This window comes from Nannospalax galili, unplaced genomic scaffold, assembly GCF_000622305.1.
Source record: "Nannospalax galili isolate Female #2095 unplaced genomic scaffold, S.galili_v1.0 scaffold156, whole genome shotgun sequence".
Taxonomy (NCBI): Eukaryota; Metazoa; Chordata; class Mammalia; order Rodentia; family Spalacidae; genus Nannospalax; species Nannospalax galili.
Window position 1 is genome coordinate 694,335 of NW_008337625.1, and position 27,262 is coordinate 721,596.

Genomic DNA, 27,262 nt, shown 5'->3' on the forward strand with positions numbered 1-27,262 from the left:
TTCCCTGTAGCCCCAGCTGGCCTGGAACTCACCATGTAGACCAGGCTGTCCTTGAACTCACAGAGATCTGCCTGCCTCTACCTTTCAAGTGCTGGGACTAAAGGCATGTGCCACCATGCCCAGCCCAAAGTGCTCTTTTGGAAAGAATTTGAGAAGTTCCTAGCAGGACAAGGAGAAGCTTTCTTAGGAAGTATAATAAAGGGACTGCATGATCACTGGGGAGGCTGTGGCTCTAAGTGTAGTAAGAAATTGAAAATTGGATGTTGCTTATGAACATGCCTTGAATTCACTAAATTTCCAATGACCTTGAACTCCTGAAACCCCTGTCCCAACCTTCCCAGTGCTGGGACCACAGGTATGTGCCGCCCAGTTTATGGCCTGCTTGAGACTGAACCCAGGACTCAGGCACCTATTCTACCAACTGACCTATACTCTCCAGCACCAAGAACATTTTTCTTTCTTCTGCTGTTATTTTGTGTGTATGCATGCATGACAAGGCATGTATGTGGATGTCAAAGGACAACTTACAGGCCTCAATTCTCTCTTTCCACTATGTGGGTCCCAGGGATTGAATTTGGGTCATCAGGCTTGACACCAGGTTTCTTTGCCCACTGAGCCATCTCACTAGCCCCAATCTCTATCTATCTTTTTTTTTTTGTCTTTTTGAGACAGGGTCTCCCTGTAGTCCCAGCTCACCTGAACTCACTATGTAGACCAGGCTGGCCTTGAACTCACAAGGATCTGCCTGCCTCTGCCTGGGATTAAAGGCATGCGTTACTACGCCCGGCTTCCAGTCCCAATCTTAATAATTCTGATCTTTCATGAAGCTCACACAGAGCACCAAGGAAGAATGAGACAAAGTCAACATGTTCATGCTCACAGTGTGACCCCCGGGGCTGAGGAGCCTTACCTCTCACGTCCAGCCGTGCGATACTCGACACAGTGCCGTATTTGTTGCTTGCAGTGCACGTGAAGCATCCAGAATCTTCCGCAAACACCTCAGCAATGACCAAAGTGCAGATCTCCTCTACATAGCAGTAAGACAGAATTGTTACTGACTTCATCACAAAAAGAGAATTGTGAGATTTAATGATAGCAGAGGATGATTCTACAAAAGTCAATGGAAGGAGCTGACTTAAGTCTTTGAAAACAACTGGACCAAATAAGTATCTGATCAAACTGACTGGTTAGTAGGATCAAAGAGTCCAAGGATGTTGAGAACCAATAGCTCCTTGCAGGCAGGCTGAGAACTGGCAGGGTGATTTTGTGATGATGTGTATATCTGATCAAACTGACTGGTTAGTAGGATCAAAGAGTCCAAGGATGTAGAACCAACAGCTCCTTGCAGGCAGGCTGAGAACTGGCAGGGTGATTTTGTGATGATGTGTTACATATGATGCTGGGGGGAGCCCTGGCCTTAACATCATGATTCTCCTGCCTCATCCTCGTCAGCATTTGTTTACCAGCTACCACCAGAGCTTCATTCCCCAAAGGAATAGCTCAGGCTAGCCTTAACATCATGATTCTCCTGCCTCATCCTCGTCAGCATTTGTTTACCAGTGGCATGTGACCAGCTGTTACATACAATGGATGTTCAGATTGTCTTATGTTTTTATGCCATCAATCCAGATGGCAAAAATTAAACTGACAAACATTTTAAAAACCATAAAGACAAATTTGGGGTTAAAGGAAATAGGTGTGTGTGAAATAGACTAATGAAATATTTTTCTAGATCCAGGTCTCTCATTATTTCTAAGGGGAAATTTAGCAATGAGATGATTTTAAACAAAGGCCACAGTTTAAGTTGTGCAGAATGGCTGGGGATGAAGTTCGGGGATTGAACACTTGCCTAACATACATGAGGTCCTGGGCTCATTTCCCAGCAGTACCAAAAAAAGGGACATCTATTAACTAGCAATAAATGCTTTTCCTGAGTAGGAGCAATTAGCTGATGGAGTAGATAAAAATTCCAGGTGAAAGAACATAAGCATCCAGATATCACTTAGCAGCTCCTACATTAAAGATGAAGCTATGGGGTTGGAGAGATGGCTCGGTGGTTAAGAGTACTGGCTGCTCTTGCAGAAGACCAGGGTTTGATTCCCAGCACCCACATGACAGCTAACAACTGTCCATAACTCCAGTTCCAGGGGAATCCAATGACCTATTCTGACCTCTGTAGGCAATGCAAGACATGAGTGCACTTACATGCATGCAGGCAATATGCTCATACACACAAAAAAAATAATAAAATGTATTTTAAAATGAAGTTACTAGGGACTGGAGAGATAGCTCAGTGGTTAAGATCACTGGCTGCTCTCATAGAGGATGTGGGTTTGGTTCCCAGCACCCACCTGGCAGCTAACAACTGTCCAAAACTCCAGTTCCAGGGGATCTGACACCCTCTTCTGACCTTTGAGGGCACTGGACAACATGGGTGCACTTACATACATGCAGGTAATACACTCACACACATAAATTTAAAAATTTTTAAATGAAGTTACCGAAACAGTTATTTTAGGAGAAACTTGCATCTCAGTGCTTCATGATAACTGAGTCAGGTCAACTAGATCACCTCTAGAAAAACCGCCCAGGAGGCTGTGACAGATAGCAGTGAATGCTGCTTACAGGGTAAGACCTGCTTCTATAATGTGCCCAGTAGTATAGGGTAGGGCTGTCCGATATGAATGGTCCTACTCTGGAATGCCTTTCCATCGTCAAAAGAGAAAGCCACAGCAAAGAAATTGCAAACCATCTTCCTCACCCAGAGTTACAAACACAACCTTGAGGGTTCTACAACAGATGCCTGTGCCCTGGTTTGTGAGTGATTTGTGTTTCCTAGTGGCAAATGCTTCACCCATGCTCACCTGGAGGCCAGTATTCTCCAAGCCGAATCAACTAACAGCTCAGACATTTTATTGACTCTCTACCAATGTCAAGGTCTGATCCTTTATTATTTATTCATTTATTTATATGTGCTGGGGATCGAACCCATGGCCTTGAGTAAGCTAGGCAAATGTTCTCAATGAGCTATAGTCCCAGCCTCTGATCCGTAAACTTTGAGACACTTAGGCTGTGGGATTGGAATTGACCTGATGTGGAGGTTTGAATGGGAAATATCCCCACAGCTCAGACATTGAACATTTGGTCCCCAGTAGGTGGCAGCATTTGGAGAGGTTAGGGAACCTTTAGGAGGTGTAGCCTTGCTGGAGGAATTGCATCACTGAGGGTGGGGTGTTTTGAAGGCTTATAGCCTCATCCCAATTCCTGTTCTTGTTCTCTGGGTCTTGTGTGTGGGGTTGAGATGTGATTTCTCCATTCCTGCCCCTGCAGCCACATCATCCCTGACATCAGGGGCATCCAGCCCCCATGAAACAAAATGAGTCTTTTCCTTAAGTTGCTTTTTTGGTTATGGTATTTTATCACAGCAACAGAAAAGTAATACATTTGCATCATGGAAATTGTAAGTGCAGTTTGGGGAGGGAATTAGATGAGTGGCAGCCAAGGACAGAGAAAATACTCCCATGAAACATACCTCAGCAGTGAAAAACTAACTACACCCATATCAGATATTGAATACATATGCAAATTGGAACATGTTCCTGCCTTCCCCTTCTAGAATAACAGCTAGAGTTCCTTTGGATCTCTCTAGAAAATTTTATTTTCACTTTTTTGACACTAGAATAATTTCAACATGTTTCCATATATACATATATATGTATCTCAGATCAGTTATCACATATTAATAAATTAAAATAGAGATGATCTTTACCTGGCTCTGCCATGGATCGAGGCTCTAAAAGAAAAGAAAAGAAAAAAAAAGCTTGTGAGAATTTGTTTTACTGAGAAACTACATTTCCACCAGATGCTTCCTATAGAATTGCAGTGTCTTGCTTCCTTGGGGTGATATGATAAGGCTGACCTGTCAGTGTTAAGTAATGACTTAAATACTAATGACCTCAGTAAGGTCACAGAAGGGAAGTTAGAGAGCAACTACGTGATGCTTCACCTTAGAGTACACCTGGGTTCATGTAGGGAATACAAACTTCAGGCAAGGAAAAGCTCCCCCAGTGAGCTGGGATTCCAAAACAGCTAGCTTTTTTTAAAAAAAACTTAATTATTGTGTGTGTGTGTGTGTGTGTGTGTGTGTGTGTGTGTGTATGTGTGTGTGTGTGCCACAGCACTCATATGGAGGTCAGAGGACAACTTGCAGGAGTTGACTCTCTCCTTCCACCATACGGATCCGGCGATTGAACTCAGGTCCTCTGACTTGGCAGCAAGGGCCTTCACCTGCTGAGCCAGCTCGCCAGCTCATCACTTCCTTTTTATTACTCATTCAGCTTTACCTGAAAGAAAGCTGTGAAGTTTGAGACATTTGTTTTGTCTCGGGCTGTCCTGTTCCCTCCCCTTCTTTTTTTCTGCTACAGGGTTTCTAAGCTCAAGAGCCTCAGCATAGGTAAAGGTTCCTTGAAAGCAAGTTCTTTATCTTAAAAATCTTTTGTTTTCCTGAAAGTGCTAGGCAGGGCAGCCATGCAACTGTTCCCCAAATGCTCATACAATGGCAGGCTCTCACTAGACAGCTGTCCCAGTTAGTGCCCATCTTCTACCATACACAGAACTACCGAAGCGGTTTTCTTTTCTCAGTTAAATGGTGATCAGAACATATTATTTACTGCTGCCACCACAGCTAAAACCTTCAGTAGCTCTTAATCATATCATACCGAAAAAAGAATGGTAAGTATATGAGTTCATGCATACATTAAGTAGCTCAGTTTAGCCACTCACAATTTATTTGTATTTTGCTAGGTATGGAAGTACACCTTTGGAATTCCATCACCTGGGAGGCAAAGGAGGCTGGCTGCAAGTCCCAGGCCATCCTGGTCTACGCAGTGAGTTCCAGAATATCAGGGCTACGTTTATTAGCCAAAAAAGAGGAGTCTAGCTAGGTGTGGTGGTGCACGCCTTTAATCCCAGCGCTTGGGAGGCAGAGAGAGGCAGGTGGAGCTCTGTGAGTTCAAGGCCAGCTGGGGCTATAGGGAGAACCTGTCTACAAAAGATTAAAGAAAAAAAAAATAGGAATCTAATACACTCATGCCTGAGGCACATAATTCATTTTTTGCATTATTTGCTAAAAAAACATAAAAAATAAAAGTAATACATGTTCATTATTGAGAAACTGAAAGAAAAAAAAAGAAAAAGAAAAAGAAAAGCCCACAAAATGCAAAAGGGTGGGGGCCAGCAAGATGGCTCAGTGAATAAACACTTGTTGCAAAAGTCTGACAACCTGAGTTCGATCCACAGAACGTGGAAGAGCCAACGCCACAAAGTTGTCCTCTGGCTTCCATCTGAGTGCTGTGGTGAGCCTCCTTCCTCTCTCCCTCTCTTTCTCTCTCTCTCTCTCTCTCTCTCTCTCTCTCTCTCTCACAGAGACACAGACATGCAGACACACAGACACACTAACAATAATACATTTTTTAACTGCAAAAAGAAAGGCCGGGCATGGTGGCACACACCTTTAATCCCAGCACTTGGGAGGCAGAGGTGGGTGGATCTCTGTGAGATGGAGGCCAGCCTGGTCTACATAGTGAGTTCCAGGCCAGCTGGGGCTAAAGGATGGAGCTGAAGATTAATTGTTTCTATATTGCCTATAAAAGAGTGAAGGTTGAAAACAACGATGAGCACTCATTGTTGGCAAACGTGTGAAACAAAAGGTATTTCCTTAATTTTTAATTTTTATTTCCTATTTTTAAAAAATTATTTTAATTTTATGTGTTTGAATGCATTGCCTGCATGTATGTAGTACACCTGTGTCATGCAGTGCCCAAGGAGAACAGAAGAGGGCGTCGGATCCTCTGGAACTGGAGTTACAGATGGTTGTTAGCCACCATGAGGGAGCTGGGATTTAAACCCTGCTCTGGTCTTCTGCAAGAGCATCCGGTGTTCTTAACCACTGAGCAATCTCTCCAGTCCCAGATTTTATTAAAAATTTTTTTTTGCTTTTCTTTTTTGAGACAGGTTCTCACTATTTCTCCCTGTCTGGCCTGGAACTTGCTAGCTATGTGGACCAGACTGACTTTGATCTCACAGAGATTTGTCTGCTTCTGCCTCCCAAGTGGCGGGATTAAAAGCATGCACCCAGGTCGGCCTTGAACTCAACAGTAGCTGAGCATTATCTTTAATTTATGATGCTTCTGTCTTCACCGTCTGAGTTCTGAGGTTGGGGATGTGGACCACTGTGCCTGATTTATGTGGTGCTGGGGATGGACCCCAGGGTCCTGTGCATGCTAGGCAAACGCTCCATCAAGAGCTAGACTCAATCCTACAAAAGGTATTTCTGTTTCGCTGCTTGTGGTAAAAAGCTGGCAAAGACCTAGTTTATGCCTTGGGTAGAATCTCTGCATAATTATTAATAATATTCACTTTTCTCCCCTAAGTGTTCCAGTTTGAGTGACCAATTGTGGGATATCCTAAATTAACCTTTTGGGATGGCATTTTGGCAGCGTATGTTATAAGCCCTAAACAATGTGGATCTACAGTAGAAATTCAGTCCTAGAGATTAATTTTAAAGTAATAATGGATGAATAGTCACAAAGATGTGCCCTATTAACACGCACTGTTTATAACATGAAGATTCACGCCCAGGCGAAATGCTACCAGGAGATGAAGCTAACGTGAAATTGAGCCTGGTGGCTTGTCCCTCTAATCCCAGCACTCAGGAGGCTGAGGCAGGAGGATAACCTAAGATTTTGAGGGCATCCTAGAATACATAGTAAGTTTTATGGCAGCTTGGGAAACAGAATGTGACTTTATCTTTAAGAAAGTAAAAAATAAGCGGGGTGTGGTGACACATGCCTTTAGTCCCAGCACTCTGGAGGCAGAGACAGACAGATCTCTGTGAGTTCAAGGCCAGCCTGGTCTAGATAGTTCCAGGCCATCTGGGGTTACAGGGAGACCCTGTCTCAAAAGGACCAAAAATAAAATAAAATAATAAAATAAAATAAAATAAAATAAAATAAACTAGGTGCGTGCCTTTAATTTCAGCACTCAGGAGGCAGAGGCAGGTAGATCTCTGTGAGACCAAGGCCAGCCTGATCTACATAGCAAGTTCAAGGCCAGCTGGGGTTACAGGGAATAAATAAATAAATAAATAAGAAACTAATTATGTTTACTTTTTTTTTTTTTTTTTGGTTTTTTTGAGACAGGGTCTCCCTGGCCTGGAACTCACTATGTAGACCAGGCTGACCTTGAACTCACAGAGATCTGCCTGCCTCTGCCTCCTGAGCCCTGGGACTAAAGGTGTACACCACCACACCCTGCATGTTTCCTTTTTTGGAAACAGAATTTTGATATGTAGCCCAGGCTGATCCCGAACTTGTGATGATCCTCCTTTATCTGTGCCTCCACAATGCTGGGATTGCAGGCATGTGCCACCACATCTAGCTTGCTAACTTATAATTGTAATAGGGCACCTTCTTGACCATAGCTACACCATGCTAAAGTTTAGGCTGACTCTAGTTTCTGAAATTATCAGGCAGTTGGCCCAGGGTATGGGAACACATGGCAGCTGGACCCTGGTTGTCTTGGGAACAGGTCAGAGCACCCTAGAGTGCTCCTGCTAACTGCTGATTTATGGCTTCTGTAGGTTATGCTTGGCTTGCTTCTGCAAAATAGTAATTGATGCTTAATAGAACAGAATTTATTAAGGGGACTCTCCACCTATAAGCTTGAGAACTTAAACTTTTCATTCCTGGTCATAGTTTCTCTGAACAAGAATTACACCATAGCAAGTTGGAAGACTTAGGGAAACTTTAAAAGATCGGGGATACGATTTTTCCTAGGATACACTTGCTATACAACCCCACCCCCAGGGAACTTTGTGACCAGTAAAGGTAATGTAGCATGACCAATGGAGAATAATAATAAGATTGATAATGTCTGTTTATGAAAGAGGTGAAAGCTAGTTCCGTGAAGGCGTACTATGGTTCGGGGTTGGGGGGTGGTTGGAAAACTGTAGTTTCTTATGTATTTTCTTGATAATGTTTGCTCAAGCTTAACGCTCAATGATTGGCTTCTGTATTTTGCTTGCTTGCTTAGCAACATGAGCAATATAAAAGAGCCAGAGCACTTAGGCTTGGGGCTACACTCGGACCCTCTAGGAAACAGTGTAGCCTGGCTGTAAGAAATCTTTCTCTAGACTCACCTGTCTGTCTGTTTGGGGCATTTGTGGGTCTCAGACTATAACATAATATTTTTATATTTCATTTATATATTTATTTTGCATTGCTGGGAGTTGAACCCAGGGCCTTGTGCATGCTAGGCAAGCACTCTAACACTGAATTATATCTTCAGCCTGAATTACTACACATACATGTTAAAAATTATTTTATTCATTTATCTGGTGGGGGGCACATGCATACTATCGCATACCTGTGGAAGGCAGAGGACAAGCTGTGTGAGTCCCTTCTCTCCTTGCACTGTCTGGGCCCCGGGGATTGGCCCTGTCATCAGGCTTGGAGGCTTTGCCAGCTGAGCCATCTCATTGGCTCCTGACTTAAAATATTTTTAAAATTAAGACAAGTAGTATGTAACTTTGTGGTAGAGCTCTTGCCTAGCGTGCATAAGGATCTGGATTCAATTCCCAGCACTGCAAAAACAATTATAATTATGGCAGGCAAGATGGACAGCTCAGGGGTAAAGCACTTGTTACCAGGCCTGATGACCTGAGTTCAATCCTCCAGATCCATGTGGAACCTGCTCTAGAAAGTTATCCTGTGATCTCCACAGGCACATTGTGGTATGTTTGCCCATATACACATACATACATGCACACAGACACACATGTACACACAATACATAAATAAATAAATGTAACAACAAATTTAAATAAATAAAAGTAATAAAACTATGCTACCATGGAAAGATGTCTATGAACTTTTGTGCATAAAAATCAACTACAGCAAGGCATGGTGGCCCAAGCCTTTAACCCTGACACTCAGGAGACAGAATCAGGCAGATCCATGTGAGTTCCAGGTCAGCCAGGGTTGCACAGTGAGACCCTATGTCAAAAATAAATTTCTGGGTACGGTGGCTCAAGCCTTTAATCACAGCACTTGAGAAGCAGAGACAGGGGGAATCTCTGTGGGTTCAAGGCCAGCCTGGTCTACATAGTGAGTTCCAGGCCAGCTCACAGAGAGGCTACAAGGAGACCTTGTCTCAAAAAGACCCAAAATAAGTAAATAAATAAATAAATAAAATAAAAATAAATAAGCCAGTGGGGTGTGGTGGCATGCAGGAGGTGGAGGCAGGCAGATCTCTGTGAGATTAAGGCTAGCCTGGTCTACATAGCAAGTTTGAGGCCAGATGGGCCTACAGGGAGACTCTGTCTTAAAGCAAAACAAAAAATCAATTACAAAAAGAATATGACTCATTTAAAAACTTTAAAAATATGTGGCTGGAGAGATGGCTTAGCAGTTAAGAACACTGGCTACTCTTTCAGAGGATCCATGTTCAGGTCCCAGCACCCACATGGCAGCTGACATAATTCCAGTTCCAGGGTACCTAATGCCATCCTCTGGCTTCCATGGGTACTGCACTCACATGGTGCAATTACATACATGCAGACAAAACACTTATACACATAAAAAATTTAAAAAATAGGGACTGGAGAGATGACTCAGTGGTTGAGTACTGGTTGCTGTTGCAGAGGACCCAGGACCCAGATTCAATTCCCAGCACCCACATGGCAGCTAACAACTGTCCATAACTGCAGGGAAATCTGATTCTCTCTTCTGACCTCTGTGGGCACTGCACAACACAGATATACACACAGGCAATACAGTCATACACATTAAAAAAAAAAAAAACAATAAATGAAATATTTTTAAATAGAAAATAATATATATATATATATTTTGGTTTTTTGGAGACAGGGTCTCCCTGTAGCTCCAGCTGTCCTGGAACTCACTATGTAGACCAGGCTGGCCTTGAACTCGCAGAGATCTGCCTGCCTCTGCCTCCCGAGTGCTGGGGTTAAAGGCAAGGGCCACCACACCCAGCAGTTTTGACTACATTTTAAATTTGTTGTTAAGACATAAAAACAATGTATTAAAAAGTCTGAAAGTATCAGCAAAGTTCCGACTTACTTTTCTGTAAGATCCTGAAATCCGGAGAATCTTCTATCAGGGCTCCTTCTCTGTACCACTGGACTTTAGGGGATGGAGCTCCTTTGACTCTACATTCGAAGACCACCAGCTGCCCCTCGGATGCTGACAAGTTTTGCAGCATCTGGAACGAAAGGAGAGTTTTAAAACCACACCGCAGACGTGCGGATCCAGTCCAGGGCTGCACCGTAGACGACACCTTTCCTCCACACCTGCTTTCCCCAGCTCTTCGAAGTCCCACAGCGGCAGTTAGGTGAGCATGCACTGAATCAGTTTTTGCAGACGTCATCCGACCTTTCCAAAGCTCTTTCTTCATTACTTTCTGCCTTTCCCTCCACTTCAGTGCTAATTAAATTTATTAAATATTAAGTAGAGCATTTTGAGTAAAGGGGATAATTTTTAGTAAAGTATTTGTTTTTTTTTTTAATTTGTATTTCCCTTTCCCCCTGCTTTGCCATTCACTCCTATAAGTAATGTTTTTTTTTTTTAAATCTATTATGTATTTATTTTTTTTAAGAATTTCTTTAATTCAGGGACAGATTTTTTAAAAAAAATATCTTATTTGCCGGGCGTGGTGGCTCACACCTTTAATCCCAGCACTAGGGAGGCAGAGGCAGGGGGGTCCCTGTGAGTTCGAGGCCAGCCTGGTTGGTCTACATAGTGAGTTCCAGGACAGCTGGGGCTACAGGGAGACCCTGTCTCAAAAAGACCAAAAAAAATTTTTTTTAATTTATTATTTTTTTTTTATGTGTATGAGTGTATTGCTTGCATGTATGTGAGTGCACCCGTGTCGTGCAATGCCGCCCTCAGAAGAGGGCGTCGGATTCCCCTGGAACTGGAGTTAAGGACGGGTTGTAGTCGCGATGTGGGTTTTGGGATTCGAACCCAGGTCCTTTCCAAGTCAGTGCTCTTAACCGCTGCGCCATCTCTCCAGCTCCCCTAAATCTCTTTGTTTTTTGTTTGTTTGTTTGTTTTTTGAGACAGAGTCTCCCTGTAGCCCCAGCTGTTCTGGAACTCACTATGTAGACCAGCCTGGCCTTGAACTCACAGAGATCCGCCTGCCTCTGCCTCCCAAGTGCTGGGACTACAGGCGAGCGCCACCACGCCCAGCTTAAATTTGTTATTTTTATTTAATGTATATGAATGTATTGTCTGCATGTAAGTGTACCTGTGTCATGTAATGCCCATGGAGGTCAGAAAAGGGCCTTAGATCCCCTGAAATGGGAGTCACGGTTGGTTGTTGGCTGCTGTGTGGGTGCTGGAAATCAAACCTAGGTCCTCTGCAAGAGCAGCCAGTGCTTTTAACCACTGAGCCATCTCTTCAACTTGTGATTTTTTTTTTGGTACAGTTCTTGTTTCAACAGGATTTTTTTAATTTTATGAATGCTTTAAAAATTTTTTAATTACTTATTTAATAACCACATACTTGGAAGAAGTATTTCATTACAACAGCATTGACATATTCAATAACAATTTTCTGAGCTAAGGTGCATCTTTTTCAGAATTGGCTGTAAATTTTTAGGTTTACAGTTGGATTAGTGCAGTTATACAATATTGTACTCAGTATAAACCCTATAAGACATAAAGTTAAATGAGGTTTTAACCTTAAAATTCATTTTTAATGCAATTGACATTAAGATGTTTGCACATGCCTTAACTCACCAGGCTGGCCTTGAACTCACGGAGTTCCTCTTGCCTCTGCCTCCCAAGTGCTGGGATTACAGGCATGCGCCACCATGCCTGGCTAAGAACAAGATATTTTATGCACTGTCTTGCTACATTTACAGTCCTGTCTGGCAGCCATGTCCCACCTATGGACCAGAGGCCTCATGCACCCCAAAACACCTATGAGTACCGCCCAACACAAAGTCACAAACTTACTTAAAATATCACAGAGTGGGGTTTTGCGGTGTTTTTTTTTTTTGTTTTGGTTTTTTTGTCAACGTGAAAAATATTACAAAGAAGGTTTTGGGTTTTTTTTTTTTTTGTAACTTGAATGTAGCACAGGAATTTAGGATTCAGAGGTGTCTGCAATTGACACTATGACCACCAGGAGGAACTATAATTCAATGTCAGTGTCGTGTTCTTTTAGCACTCTGGAATTTGTTTGCGGAAGTCATTCATGACCAGAACAGCAGTGTTTCTGAATTAATAAGGAGTTATTCGATTAGAAATCTAGTTATTCCTCATCCCCACAAACACATCTAATGACAAGACTGGGAAGCAGTAAACGCCCAGGAGACTTGGGTTATTCCCAGCAAACTCATATTCTCTACCCTGAGTGCTGAGCAAATTGTATGCTTAATACCAGTTTCGGGACCTACTGGAACCTTTAGTGGCACCCAAACACCTCCCTGGAATTCATTCATAATAAGGTGTTTATTTCTTTTTTAAAATTCATTTTTAACTTTTTTGAGAATTTCATACATGAGTACTGTATTTACATAATTTTTTTCCGCTCTCTCTCCACCCTCCAACTATTCCCACATGCTCCCCTTCCATACCCTCTCAATTTTGTGGCCTCTTCTTTGATTATTGTTACATATATGTGTGTGCATGTATGTGTATATATGTATGTGTATGTGTACAAAATGACTCCATTTAGTGGTACCTGTACATGTATTTATGGCTGACCACTTGGGATTGGATAGCCTACTAGGGAACTTGTCCCCAGAGAAAACTGACTCTCCCTCCCTCATCAGCCATCGACTCCCTGCTCTTCATCTAGAGACAGGACCCTGTGAAATGTCCCCTGTCCACACTGGCCTGGTGTTGTCACTGTGCAGGTCTTGTTTGAGCAACCATATTGTTGAGACGCTTATTTCTTTTGAGGCAAACAAATTAGAAAATCAAAACAATAGCTCCCAGTAAAGGTGGTGGTGGCGGCAGGGGTTGAATAATGAGCCAGGACACACTTATAAAATGAATAGCTCAGCATGAGGTCAGTTCACACGCTGTACCTTGATCTATGGTTGAGTTCATAGGCTAGGCTGCAGAGAAACCCCACCTTGTTGGTTGTTATTTTTCATTTGTCAATGAAAGCCAAGACCTGTGTTCTATTTGAGAAGTCAGCCAAGACAGCAGTAATGCTATGGTGTGTGGAACAAGCCTACTAATGTTGGGATAGGAGGTGGAAGTTCATCCCAGTGTGAATCAACTCTTGGAAGATTCCATGGGTCATCTTACAGCTCACTTAGAAAAAGTTGTTGAAAGCCCAAGTTACTACTGCTGAAAACTGTGCTGCCCTCCTTCTTTAAAATTTTTTTATTACATTTTTATTTATTGGTGGGAGGACAGGCACATGAACATCAGGGTGCACGTGTGGAGGTCAGAGGTCAACTTGCAGGAGTCAGTTTTCTCCTTCTACCATGTGGGATCTGAGGATCAAACTCAAGTCATCCAGCTTGGTGGCAAGCATGCTCACCTGCTGAGCCATCTTGGGTGTTTTTTGGTCTTTTTGAGACAGGGTCTCCCTGTAGTGGGGCTGGCCTAGAACTCACTATGTGGATCAGGCTGGCCTTCAACTCACAGAGATCTACCTACCTCTGCCTCCAGAGTGCTGGGATTAAAGGTGTGTATCAACATGCCCAGCACCATCTTTTTTTTTTAATTTATTTTTTATTTTTACTCATATGTATCTGTGTGTGGGTATGTGTATGTGAGTGCAGTGCTTTTGGAAGCCAGAAGACGGTGTTGGAGTCCCTGGAGCTAGAGATACAAGAAGTTGTGAGCCATCCAGTGTGGGTGCTGGGAACTGAACTCCCACCACACCCAGCTTCTACAAAGTCTGGTAAGAAGGAGATGGCTCATGTTGCTACACATCAAGGTCCAAATTAGTTACACCATTAGAACAGTGTAGATGACCCCATGTTTTCATGGCGGTAGATGTTAGACTGCTCCTAATGCTTTGAATACAGTTAAAATATGTCTCCCAGCTTGGTTCACAGGGTGATGATGTTAAGAGCTGGTAGGACCTAGTAAGTGATTGTTGTTAGCTCCTTTTTGATTTTTTAGTTTCCTGCCTTGTCACGTGATCTATCTCTTTGTGTGTCTCTGTCTCCCCCTCCCTCTCTCTCTTTCCCATCCTTGCACTGCTATCTTCCATAAGCACCTCACCAAAGCTAAGTCAATGTCAGTGCTATGCCCTTGAACCTCCTGAACCGTAAGCTACACAAACCCCTTTCCTTTATAAAGGACCCCACCTTGGGTATTTCATTATAGTTACAGAACACAGACAAATACACATAATGGTGTACAGACTTGATCATATTCATTTAACTTTAGTAAAGATGAACAAAATAAATGCAACAGTCCCCAAATGAGAAAGATCAAGTTAATCTTTACAAGAAATTATGGACCTGAACTGAAGTCACTATAATCAAGGTCCATAGCCTCCTGAGGTAAACAATGCCTGAAGTGCAAATCTGTCATCATATGGATGATCTGTGAGAACACAGAGTCCCCTGCTGACCTGGAACTCGCTATGTAGACTAGGCTAGCCTCGAGCTCACAGAGATCCACCTGCCTCTGCCTCCCAAGTGCTGAGGACATTCTTTATAGGGAGACAACACAATAGTCTCAGTAATTCTGTCTTCTACCAACAGTCAGCACTTTTAAAATAATTTGCTCTGTTCTTCCTAAAGATAGTCTGAAGCACCGAAGAATTCCTTCTCGGCAGAAATGGAAGTGCTTACCACAGAGTAAACATCCCAGGTGCCTGCTTTGTGCCGAGTGCCGTGCCAGGCTCTGGAAGTGTGAGTTCCTCTCTAGGAGAGCTTGGCCAGCAAACATAATGCAGAGATATCCTTCAGGAACAGCAGTTCCCTGACAGTTTAAAAGACGTCAGTGCCAAGATTCATTTTGTCATTTTATTTGTTTTTAAATCGGGTAGATGTTTTTGTGCCTTGGGGCATGATGTAAGTGAACCTGTACTGTGTCTTAGGCTGGAGTTGATTCAGAGATGTTTTACTAATAAAGACCAATGGGGGCCAGCAAGATGGCTCAGTGGGGAAAGGCGCTTTTTCAAGGCTGATGATCTGAGTTCCATCCCCGGGACCTGCATGGTCGAATGAGAGGTCCCATTCTCACAAGTTGTCATCTAACCTCCACACACATGCTGTAACATGTGCACACCACACACATGCATACACACAAACAATAAAATCTAATAAACAGACTGATGGAATGTCCTTTGTCATTGGGTTGTCACAGGTGACCTATGCAAAGGTTGAGTCAGAAGTCTTCGGATCTGGTGGGTTGGAAAGAGGGACTGTGAAGTCTTTAGAAATCAATTATTTCAGGGTTTCCTGCCTGTGCTGTTATATGATGAAGAGCTCTTCAAATCCACACTTCCCCTGCCCCCTTGTACTCTTCAAATTACTGCTGAAGCAGCAGGAGCCAGGGCTGTTGCAGCCTTGACAGCCGACCAGAGCAGCTGCTGTCCAGTGGGAACACGCACAGGAACAAGATCCTAATTTGATCACCTCTCCTTCCACACTCAAGAAGTGTGTTATTCTCCCTATAGGCAGGGTATGTTTGATACTACAGAGAAGAGGGGGTAGTTGGGGTCCATCCACAACTGAAGGCTATTTAAACACTTAGGAGGGACAGTGAGATGGTTTACATGGTGAGATGGCTCATTCAGTAAGAGAGCTTGCTACCAAGCTTGATGATCAAATTTGATTCTTAGAACACCTATGGTGGAAACAGAGAATCAACTTTTGCAAATTGCCTTCTGACCTATATGTGAGTCCTTCCTTCCTCCAAATAAAAAATTAAGATGAACAAACAGGAGGTGGATTGAGGACGTCGCTCAATTGGCAAAGCCCTGGGTTTGAGTCCCAGCACCACATAAACCAGCACACCTGCAACTCTAGCGCTACAGTAGAGGAAGGAGGACCATGAGGCCAGCCTGGGCTACATGAGACTTTGTCCCAAAAAAGAAAAAAGAAAAGGAGGGCTGGAGAGGTCGCTCACTGGCAGAACACCTGCCAATGAGCTTGGCTCAATGCACAACAAACCATTGAAGCGTGTATTATCTGTGAGTTAATCAGTAAACACACATAGAATCCCACTGTCTTCTCTTAAAAGTTACCACAGTTTGGCTGGGCAAGTCTCCTTTTCATTTTAACCTTCTTCAAAAAGAAGGTTAGTATCTTTCCATCAGCAAAGGAGAAATAAGGAGTTAAAGCTGTGCTCGCTAATCATTGGTCTTTCAAAAATGGCTTCTTGCTATAACTGGCAAAGAAACACTTTGTTGGGCTGTATAGAAAGTGAGTCACAGGAACCCCAGCACCTGAAGTCCCTAAAAAGGCAAACAGAGCAGGAATGGCCTGGATGAACATGCAAATCACCTGCTATCATTGCTCTGGCCACATAGTACCGTCATTGGTAGCTGTGACTCTGTGACTCAGAAATTTGCTAACGACACTGGCAGTGACTGTGACCTCAGTCCTGCCCTCACTGACGGAAACTACGCAGGCTCACTGCAGCTGATAAGTCTCTCTGGAATTTGATCTCTAGCCTATCCTGGTGCTCCACAGTCCCTGAACAATCCTCATCCCATTTATGGAGGTGAAAGCCCGTGTCCAGAGGTCAGAGAAAGCCTCCTGTGCCTTTTAAAAAAAAGTCTGAGGTTCAGAGCGTAGCTCAGTGGTTGAGTACTTACCCATTAAGCACAGGGTTTAAAACCAAAGACCCATTTCCTACCAGAGAGCTAATGTTTTTATAGATTTCACTGCATCTAATGATCAATTCAGTTCCCCATGTTTGGTTTTTAAAGGCACATGTACCTGGCAATCAAAGCATCTAAATAGAAAGAGGCAGCCTGAGTCACCACATAAGAGCAGTTAAAACTGATACTTTGACTAACCTGTGAAAATTAAATATGAAGAATGAATGTTAAAGGTTCCTATCTGATTCCCTCCTTCCTCACTCCCTGGCTCCCTTTCTGTCTGTCTCTGTCTCTCTCACTCTTTGCAGTGCTGAGGGTTAAACCCTGTGCTTAATAGGTAAGTACTCAACCACTGAGGTATGCTCTGAACCTCAGACTTTTTTAAACAATAAAAATAGCCTTAGATCTATAATTACCCTTATGAACTTTTCTTTTTGAGACAGGGTCTTCTTATGTAGCCCAGGCTATTCTTGAACAACCTCCTCCTGTCTTAGTGTCCTGTCAGGATTATAGGCATGCATTGATACAACAGACTTCACTTTTATAAACTTCTATCTACATATTACACAGAGCTTTCAGACTGATCGGGAAAGCTGGACAAAGTGAACAGCTTATCTAAGATGAATGTGTGCCAAGGCGTATTCTCTAGGTGACAGGAACAAACTGGACATAGAGCACCTAGGTTTTATTTTTAATTTTTATTAAATGTCTATGAGTGTTTTGTCTGTATGTATGTAAGTGTACATATCATGCAATGCCCGTGGATGTCAAAAGAGGACATTGGATCCCCTGGAACTGGAGTTACAGAAGGTTGTTAGCCGCCATGTGGGTGCTGGGAATCGAACGTGGGCCCTCTGCAAGAGCAGCCAGTGCTCTTCACCACTGAGGCATCTCATCTCTCCAGCCCCCATGCCTAAGTGATTGAGTGGAGGTGGTGTTGAGGATGGGAAGAGAGGAGACTTTGCTGGGGACCAGGTACCAACTATTTTGTGGTTTAGTTATCCTTGAAGACTCAGCACTGTCTCTAAACTGTGACAGACATGACAAATTAAACCAAGTGTCCTGATTTCTGTGTCATGTTTGTGCTGTATTTTCAGGCTAAATGACTTAGCAGTTCAATAAGAGATAGGAAATAGTTCTACTAGCTGTAACACACACACACACACACACACACACACACACATACACACACACACGTCCACCCACAATTTCTCCTCAAAGTTATAACAGGTAATTTTCCCACTTCCAGTCTTTTGAAGTAGTGAGGCTGAAACCTCAGAGGCAGGTACTGAGTTAATCTAAAAAAATCGAGAGACCTCATGTTCACATAAGAAACCTTGTCTAACTGACATGGAGATAGGTGAATCTGGCTTGCTCTGATTCCATGATGGAGTTCAGAAAACCACCTTGTGTGAATTGATCCTCCATGGCTCCCATCTGTGAAAGCTGTGGATTTGGCAAGAGCATTAGGACTGTCAGACAAGACCACCTGTGCCACTTGAGAAATTGGGGGTTCTCAGCTTGGGCACTATTGAGACTGGGCTGAATGATTCTTTGTTGTTAGAGATGGGTGTGGTAGCACACGCCTTTAATCCCAGCACTTGGAGGCAGAGGCAGGTGGATCTCTGTGAGTTCAAGGCCAGCCTGGTCTACCTAGTGAGTTCCAGTCCAGCTGGGGCTACAGGGAGACCCTGCCTCAAAAAGACCAAAAACAAAAAATTCTTCGTCATTGGGGGCTGTCACCCTTGTAACAATCAAAACTGTTTCCAGACATTACCAGCGACCCTTGGAGAACAAAATTAACCATGATTAATAACCATAGCTCAAACCATATATCTTATAGGATAGAACTCTCTTTGGACCTATGTTTGGTGTTCATAAGAATAAACTATAAATCCAGACATAGACTCTAAGCATTTAGCCTTTATAATACCAAAAAAAAAATCCAATGTGATTTAATTTTTTGAACTCATTGTATTGGACAACATGTAAACACAGTCTGTATTACCAGTAGAAGGAACCATTCTAAAAGGTGGAAGAACTTGTTTCTGATCTTAATTCTACCACAGCCAGTCCTGTGACTTAGCTAAATTGCCTAATCTCTCTGACCTCCCTTGGTTTTTTGTTTTGGGGATTATTTTTTTTTTCCATTTGTAAATGAAAATGCCTGTCTTAATTTTCAGGTTCTATACACAAATGGGTTTTAGAATTTGGTGAATCCACAACAACTAATATCACAGAACAGAAAAGAAAGTTCTTTGTCCTAAGTCAAGCTTTATGTTAAATCTCTTAGGAGCATTTAACACCATCTCCTTGATCACCAAAGACAGACCCCACAACCAGATTCTCCTGAAAGTCCATAGATGTCTCTAGAATAATAAGGAGTTAGAATCTTGTCACCTGATCTCCAGATGTAGATGTTTAACAACTCCCAGTATAACATAGAGATCAGTGTGGTTAGAGGGGAGAAGAGAATAGTCTCCTTCTTACAAAAACTATTGTCAGAAATCTGAGATTTCTAGCTCAGGTGGCAGAGGCCTGCCTTGCATGCAGAATGCCCTGGGTTCAATCCCAGCACTGACTAGATTGAGTGTGGATTATACCTGTAATTCTAGCACTCCATATGTTCAAGGTTATCTTCAACTGCATAGCAAGTTCAAGGCCAGCAGGGATACATGAGACCCTATCCCAAAGTAAGTAAGTAAATAAATAAATCTGGGACTTGAACTGATACCATGAAAACTACAAACAAAACAACCCCAAGTCCTGCACTGTACTTATAAATGAACAAAATCTTGAGATAAAACTAGTAAATCTTGGCTCTTTTGTCTGGATTCTGTGGTGCTGTTAGAGCTCTGACAGAAAGAAAGAAGTCCTCTTTGATTACCTTTGTAAACACAGGTGCCGCAATGATGGGCTTTCCATCCAGTCCTTGCAAATAGTTGGTGGGACTCTGACACTGCTAGAAGGGAACAACAACACATTTGTTGTCACTGAGGCTGCTGCATAGACAGACAGATATGGAATATCTACAGATTTTGCTATATAAAATAAATCTCAAATCAAAAGACCAGTGTTCTCTAAATTTATGTATCATAGACCAGATTGTAGACTGAATTGATTGCATGTCTTTCAAGATCAAGCTGGCTATAAAATAAATGCTTCTGCCTCCATCCTGTACAGATCCAGGTAACCAGCTCCAACCCTCTGAAGAGGGCATCAAATCCCTGGGGCTACACAGATCACAAATGGAGAACCAATGGATTTGAACTAAAACTTAACCTTCTGCATTACCAAATGGATTAGATAAGTAATCTTGAATATTTTTAAACTTGTACATCAGTATATCTAAAATATATTTAATTAAGTCATTGATATGTTGCAAATATATTTAGAAAGTTTAATTTCATGTTTTAAAGTACATGCCTACACAAACATTCTTATATATGCATAGAAAATGTCTGGAATTCTCTACTAGCAACCGTTAACATTAACAGGAAATAAGTCTAAATACCTTCGAGGAGCAGGGGGTAGGATGGTAGAAACCGGACTAAAGTTTTTACTTAGTTTTTACTTAATATACTTCTATATTTGAAGGTGTTTTTTTTTTCTGTCTTTTTGAGACAGGGTCTCCCTGTAGCCCCAGCTAGCCTGGAACTTGTTATATAAACCAGGCTGGCCTTGAACTCAGAGATCGTCCTGCCTCTGCCTCCCAAGTACTGGGAGTAAAGATGTGTGCCACCACGCCTGGCTTATATTTGAATGTTTTTATAGTAAGCATGTATTATAATTAACTTGAAAGGAGAGTCTTCATTGTTTTCTAAAGAAAAATAAATTCCTGCTTGCTTTATCTTGGAAAGCAGAATTAATTCAGTTTCATGAAATAAAGTTTTATGATGCAGTGCTGTTCGTTCATAGCTAATCAGCACAGTTTATGGAGCTGCGTTGTCAGAGACTAACTTGTGAAGAGTTCTCTTTTCCTATGAGCTGGAAAATAAGTTTCCAAAGCAAAAGGAATCTCTGAGTGCACATGTCAGAAGGACAAAGTGATTATCTTGATGAGAGAATTACAACAGAGGAGCACGAGCTGCGCGGGATGGTCATGGTCACCGTGCTTTGCCCCTCACAGTTCATGGCGCTGTGCTTCACTTAGATTCTTTACCTGCTGAATGGCAGACACTCTGGGCTGGGCCACTGAAGGCTGGGCATGGGGCACCCCAGGAGGAATGGCTGCAGATGTAGTGGGAGGTGATGATACCTCATTTGGCTTCTGGATCCTGAGAAATTATTAAAACATAGATTATAATTCAGAACTATAACAGTTCGTGAAAAACCTTTCAGCAAAGCTAGTAATGCAGCCATTGTTTACAGCTGGATGTATAAGTTTTTGACAGTGTTCTAAAACTATTTACCCAACATTCATTGCTACTTTGTTAGACAATGCAAATATAAAGGAGTAAGATACTCTTCTTCCTCCTCTTCCTCTTCCTCTTCCTCCTCCTCTTCTTCCTCTTCTTTCTACACTTCCTCCTCTTCTTCTTCTTCTTCTTCTTCTTCTTCTTCTTCTTCTTCTTCTTCTTCTTCTTCTTTTTCTTCTTCTTCTTCTTTTCCTTCGTTTTTTTTATGGTCTTTTTGAAACAGGGTCTCCCTGTAGCCCCAGCCAGCCTGGAACTCACTATGTAGACCAGACTGGCCTTGGACTCACAGAGATCTGCCTGCCTCAGCCTCCCAAGTGCTGGGATTAGAGGTGTGCACCACCACACCCAGCTTCTCTTTCTTTCTTATAAACAGTCTGCTGTATCCTATACTTCTGATCCTTCTGCCTCTGCTTCCTGAATGCTCAGAGCATGCACCATCATACCTGGATTATAAGGTGCTTGAGATCAAACCCAGGGCTTTGTGCATTTTAGGCAAGTACTCTATCAACTGAGCTACATCCTCAGCCCCTTCCTTTTCACATTCCAAGCAAGAGGCCAGGGTTTGTAAATTTTTACTTCTAAGATTTTGGCCTGGCATAAAGTAGAAATAACCTGTCAGGCGAGGTGGCACAAGCCTTTAATGCCAGCACTTGGGAGGCAGAAGCGGGCGATCTTTGTTAGTTCAAGGCCAGCCTGGTCTACAGAGTAAGTTCCAGGCCAGCTGGGGCTACAGGGAGACCTTATCTCAAAAAGAACCCCCACCTGCCCCCCTGCTCCCCCCTAAAAGGTAGAAATAACCTGAAGTCAACAAGCTCTTCAGATCTACACAATTTAACTGAAAGAGATGACTTGAATCAGGAAGCACTCTTGAGAAGGATGCAGAGGGAAAATTATTTCTTTTTGTGGGGAAGAGAGAGAAAGATCTGTGGATCTGGCCAGAAAACCTGACAAGAGAAAGAACTGACGTCCGGAGAAGAAGGCAACCCCTCCTGAGGGAGGATTTGGCTCTTCTGAAAGACTGAGCGAAGCATTCAGGAAACAGAAAGCTGGACCTAGGGGCCCTTGGGATCTCCCATGTGGGCCTCTCACCTATAACAAATGGGGTGCCTGACCACTGACATCAGACTACCCTTTCTTTGTTCTGGATGTTACCATTCAACTTCTTCATCTCTAAATTGGGGGACCAAACATTCAGAACCCATACAGCTTTTATGAGGGTTAAAAGAGGTAAATCATGTCAGATGCTTAGAAGGAACATGCTCCCATGATACTTAATATATGTACCCTAAGGATCTTTGTACAACAGAAGGGGGAGTAGGGACACAGTGAATTTTTTTCCTAGTAGGCAGCATGCTGGCTCAGAAGTAGGTTGATGTGGCTGATCATCGTTTCTAAAGCATTTGCTTTCTTCCATAACCACAGAATCCTTGATTTCTTTGCATGGCTACTCCATAGAAAGACTACATCCCCCAACCTTCTTTGCAACTAGGTGTGGCTATATGACGACTTCCTGGCCATGGGCTGAGAGGGATGCGTGTGAGGTAAGAGAGGTGACTTAAAAGGAGGGCTAGAATACCCTGTATTGCTTCCTCTTACACAGAGCAGCCCAGAGCCATGCACAAGAAGCAGGTAGCTAGATCTGGCCAGAGACCTATGATGGATGTCCTAACCTGAAACCTAGTGCAATGAGAAGGCCTTTACCAGACGAACCCTGATTTTTATGTAAATAAGAAATAAGGGTCTAGAGAGATGGCTCAGTAGTTAAGAGTACTGACTGTTCTTGCAGAGGACCCAGGTTTGATTCCAGCACCCACATGGCAGCTAGCAACTGTCCATAACTCCAGTTCCAGGGGATGCCATGCCCTCTTCTGACCTCCTCAGGCATTGTGCAACACAGGTGTTATTTAAGTCATAGTTAACTTGGTCTCTGTTATATACAACTGAAGCTAAATCTTAGCTATAAAAAGTAGATTTGAAGCAAATGAATAAATAGGACATCTCTCAGTTATTTAAGCTTATCTATCAAAATCCCTACCCCTAGCCTTGTATATGGGAGCCTTGAGCGAGGGGTGCCAAGCACGTAGTTCACAAGGAGTTTATTATGGAACCCGGAGAGAGAGAGCATTTAGACTGGGGTGAAGCACGAACAGGAATTTGCGCTGCAGGAAAGGAATGAGGGCATTCCTCACAAAGTGAAGAGTTTGCATGAAAAGCTGAGACTGAATGCTATGCTGTTTGAGTGAGATGTCAGCAGTGTGGACAGTCTGAGGTAGAGGACACAGGGAAGCCTGAAACTCCTGAATACAGCTGTGTATTTAGGTCACTTTAAGATATATATATATATATATATATATATTTTTTTTTTTTTTTTTTTTCTTTTTGAGACAGGGTCTCCCTGTAGCCCCAGCTGGCCTGGAACTGGCTATGTAGACCAGGCTGGCCTTGAACTCACAGAGATCTGCTGCCTCTGCCTCTTGAGTCCTGGGATTAAAAGTGTGCGCCACCACACCTGGCTCACTTTAAGATTTTTTTTTTTAATGTAATTTGTTTCATGTTTGGTTTTGCTTTCCTGAAGATAATAATCTTTTAAAAATCAGGATCAAAACAATCTTTTAGGGAATAATTGGTAGCACTTTAGAGTCTATAAAATGGAGAAAAGACCTGGGACAGATAGAAGACGGCTGAGGAGGAGACAGGCAGAGACAGAAGAAAGAGGAGCTGACAGCGGTAAGAAGGGCCGAGGGAGGAAGCCTTTGTTTATTATGAATGTTCATATTTGCGCATGAGCGACAGCAAGTTATCACTGCAAGGTAGACACTCAACCTTTTGAGGAATAAAACACGATTCCTACAGAGCATATAGGGAGGGTAGACTACGTGCCTCTTTTGATCTTTCTCCCCGACCAATACACAGTCTATTGAGCCAAGTCCTGCACAGGCTGTGCACGGTCAGCAGGGTGTGCTGTTCTTTATCTTTTTCATTTTTCTTACCCCACTTCCTGCATATGTGCCCCTACAAACCTGAAACCTCCTAAAGGCAGGAAGCCTACAATTTTCCTTAGTGTGCCCTGAACCCATTGCATACCTGGGGTAGAGTAGATGCTCAGTCAAGGTTGTAGAAAGTAATCAATAGATGGATAAAACTTTATTAGGTATTCAGTACCACTGTTTAGTGAAAAGGCCAAGATTTGCTCAAACATTTATATTGCCTAGAACTCAAAGCAATCCTCCTGCCTCAGCCTTCCAAGTTTACAGGTATGTTCCACCATGCCTAGCTTTGTAACTACTACTTAAACATGAAGTTTTTCATTTATTTTTTTGTTTGTTTGTTTTTTGAGCCAGGGTCTCCCTGTAGCCCCAGCTGGCCTGGAACTCACTATGTAGACCAGGTTGGTCTTGCACTCACAGAAATCCCCCAGCCTTTATTGTCTTTTTTTTTTTTAGGGTCTCCTTGTAGCCCCAGATGGCCTCACTGGCCTCAATCTCACAGATTCTCTTGCATCTGCCTCTTGAGTGCTAAAATTAAAGATGTGTGCCACCTAAAAATAATAAATATTTTTTTTAAAGGGGCTGGAGAGATGGCTCAGCGGTTAAGAGCACTGACTGCTCTTGCAGAAGATCCTGGGATCCAGTGGCCTCTTCTGACCTCCGTGGGCATTGCATGACACGGGTGCACCTACCTACATTCAGGCAATACACTCATACACATAAAATAAAAATAATAAATAAAATATTTTTTAAAAAAGATGTGTGCCACCACACCTAGCTGTTTAAACAAGAATCTTTAAAGTAATTGGCTTATATTTGCTTATTTATACTGTCAATTTAAGTATGATGATATTTTATAAGCGACATTTCATTTTTTTAAACCTTCAGAATATTCAAATAATCTGCTAAGCAAGACTTCAGCAAAAACAAATACAATCTTCCCTGGATATACTCATATATATGTAGATACATATGTTTTCTATAACATTAGGTTATACCCTGAAACCACCTTCTTCAAGCTCTCGACAGTCATTAGTGGTTTTCCTGGGATCTGAGGATACTTAGGTCATTAAAATTACCGATTCATCTCTTCCTTGTTAGGGTCCCCTTCTGAGTCAGAGGAAGAAACTCCTAGAGAAATGAAAACAAGAGATGGGATTTTTAAGACAAGAATTCATTAATTCCTAGGCATTTGAAAGCCTAAAAAGGAATCTCAGTGGCCCTCTACATGAGCATCCAACTTGGAAAATGAGAAAGTAGATGACCCTCAGGAATTGCTCAAGGTAATGGTGGCTAGTTAGTGATACAGTTCAAATTCACTGGGCCAACTTCCAGAATGCAAAACACCTGCTGACATCCTTGGACTAACAGGGCAGTCTTTGAAGGCATTCTGTGGTGTTCGTAAATCCTTATACTCTTGGCCTACACAGATTGAATGAAAGAAGGAATTAACCCTGGATTCCAAGCATTGCAGGTGTGGGTGGGGGCCTTTTCCATCCTGTCTTAATATTAACAAGTCATACTTCAACTTAGGAGTGGAGATGTTTAGTGCCTGATGCCCTAAAGAAAAACAAACAGCAAACCAATCTCAGGACTCCTACCAGAACCTGTATCCTAGATTGACAAGTAGGTAAGTCCAGGAATATAGAGGAGAGCTAAGTCTGCAAACCTTTGCTATAGTCTGAAAACTTAAGGATAAAAACATATAACATACTCCTATCCATGTATCTAATCCACCAAATGTTGACCAAATCTCCTCTAGGTACTTGGCCCTCTGGAAAGCACTGGGGATAAAAATAAAGAATGGGACAGTCCTGGCCTTACCATCTTCTTGGTCAATGAGCATTTATTCCATAATTATACAAGATGTAAAGTACTCAAGGCAAGGTGTATGTAAGGATTATATAGGAGAGAAAAAGTGCTAGGGTGTGGTCCCCAGATAAAACACAGGATGAGCTAAAACAGGAACAAAAGCTTAGATCTCTGAGACTATAAATTGATTTCTTCTCTAAGTTTGGTGCTGCTATAAATCCTTTCCAGGACTTTCAGCTGGTCACCTCATCCCTATCCCTAATTCCCTATAGTTTATTCTTAACCAGCAGCCAGAGAGAGTCAGATCGTACTGTGTCTCTGCTCAGAATCTTCCAGAACTTCCCATGTCTCTCAGAATAAGAACCAAAATCCTTGTGATGACTTGTAAGGTCTTAGGGTTTGCTCACCCGCCTCCTTCGCCCTCAGCCTCACCTTGAACTCTAGACTTCATCTTCTCCCTTGTTTGTTCTACTTTGCCTGTTCTGCTCACCTCTCCTTTTTTAATTTTTAATTTTATGTGTATGAGTGTATTGCCTACATGTATGTAAGTGCACCCGTGTTGTGCAATGCCTACAGAGGACAGAAGAGGCTGTCAGATCTCCTGGAACTGGAGTTACGGACAGTTGTAAGCTTCCATGTGGGTGCTGGGATTCTAACCTGGGTCTTCTGCAAGAACAGCCAGTGTTCTTAACCCCTGAGCCATCTATCCAGCCCCCTCTTTTTTTTTTGATTGAGAAAAAAATTATTATTGGAGAGAGAGAGAGAGAGAGAGAGAGAGAGAGAGAGAGAGAGATTTTTGATTGAGAAAAAAAATTATTATTGGAGAGAGAGAGAGAGAGAGAGAGAGAAAGAGAAAGAGAGAATGCACAGGCATGAGTGGAGGTCAGAAGACAACTTTTGGGGGTGGCTCGTGTCCTTCCGCTTCTGTGAGAACCACAGTTTGAACTCAGGTGTCAGACTTGTTCAGCAAGTGGTTTTCATCCTCTGAGCATCTTGCTGGCCCAACACACTGGCCCATCTCTACCTTTACTTTTTTTTATTTTTTATTTATTTATTTTGAGACAGGGTCTTGCTGTAGCCTGAACTGGCCTGGAACTCACTATGTAGACCAGGCTGCTCTTGACCTCACAGAGATCCACCTGTCCTGCCTCCTGAGTGCTGGGATTAAAGGCATGCACCACCATGACCGGCCCATCTCCACCTTAAGATTGACCC

At 42.6% G+C, this 27,262-nt stretch overlaps 1 protein-coding gene across 2 annotated transcripts in view; it reads right to left on the reverse strand.

Annotated features, from left to right (window-relative positions):
- Nucleotides 1-27,262, reverse strand: part of Mypn (myopalladin) — a 106,112-nt gene that overhangs the window by 35,354 nt on the left and 43,496 nt on the right. The window contains exons 4-9 of one of the 2 annotated variants that reach the window (XM_008832655.2): nucleotides 25,315-25,366; nucleotides 20,993-21,107; nucleotides 19,718-19,789; nucleotides 10,140-10,281; nucleotides 3,770-3,793; nucleotides 911-1,027 (exon numbers count right to left, since the gene is read on the reverse strand). In XM_008832655.2, coding sequence (XP_008830877.1) covers nucleotides 911-1,027; nucleotides 3,770-3,793; nucleotides 10,140-10,281; nucleotides 19,718-19,789; nucleotides 20,993-21,107; nucleotides 25,315-25,366 — 522 coding nt within the window. Of the gene's footprint in view, nucleotides 1-910; nucleotides 1,028-3,769; nucleotides 3,794-10,139; nucleotides 10,282-19,717; nucleotides 19,793-20,992; nucleotides 21,108-25,314; nucleotides 25,367-27,262 lie in introns of both variants that reach the window. The other variant, XM_008832654.3, reaches the window with a different exon arrangement.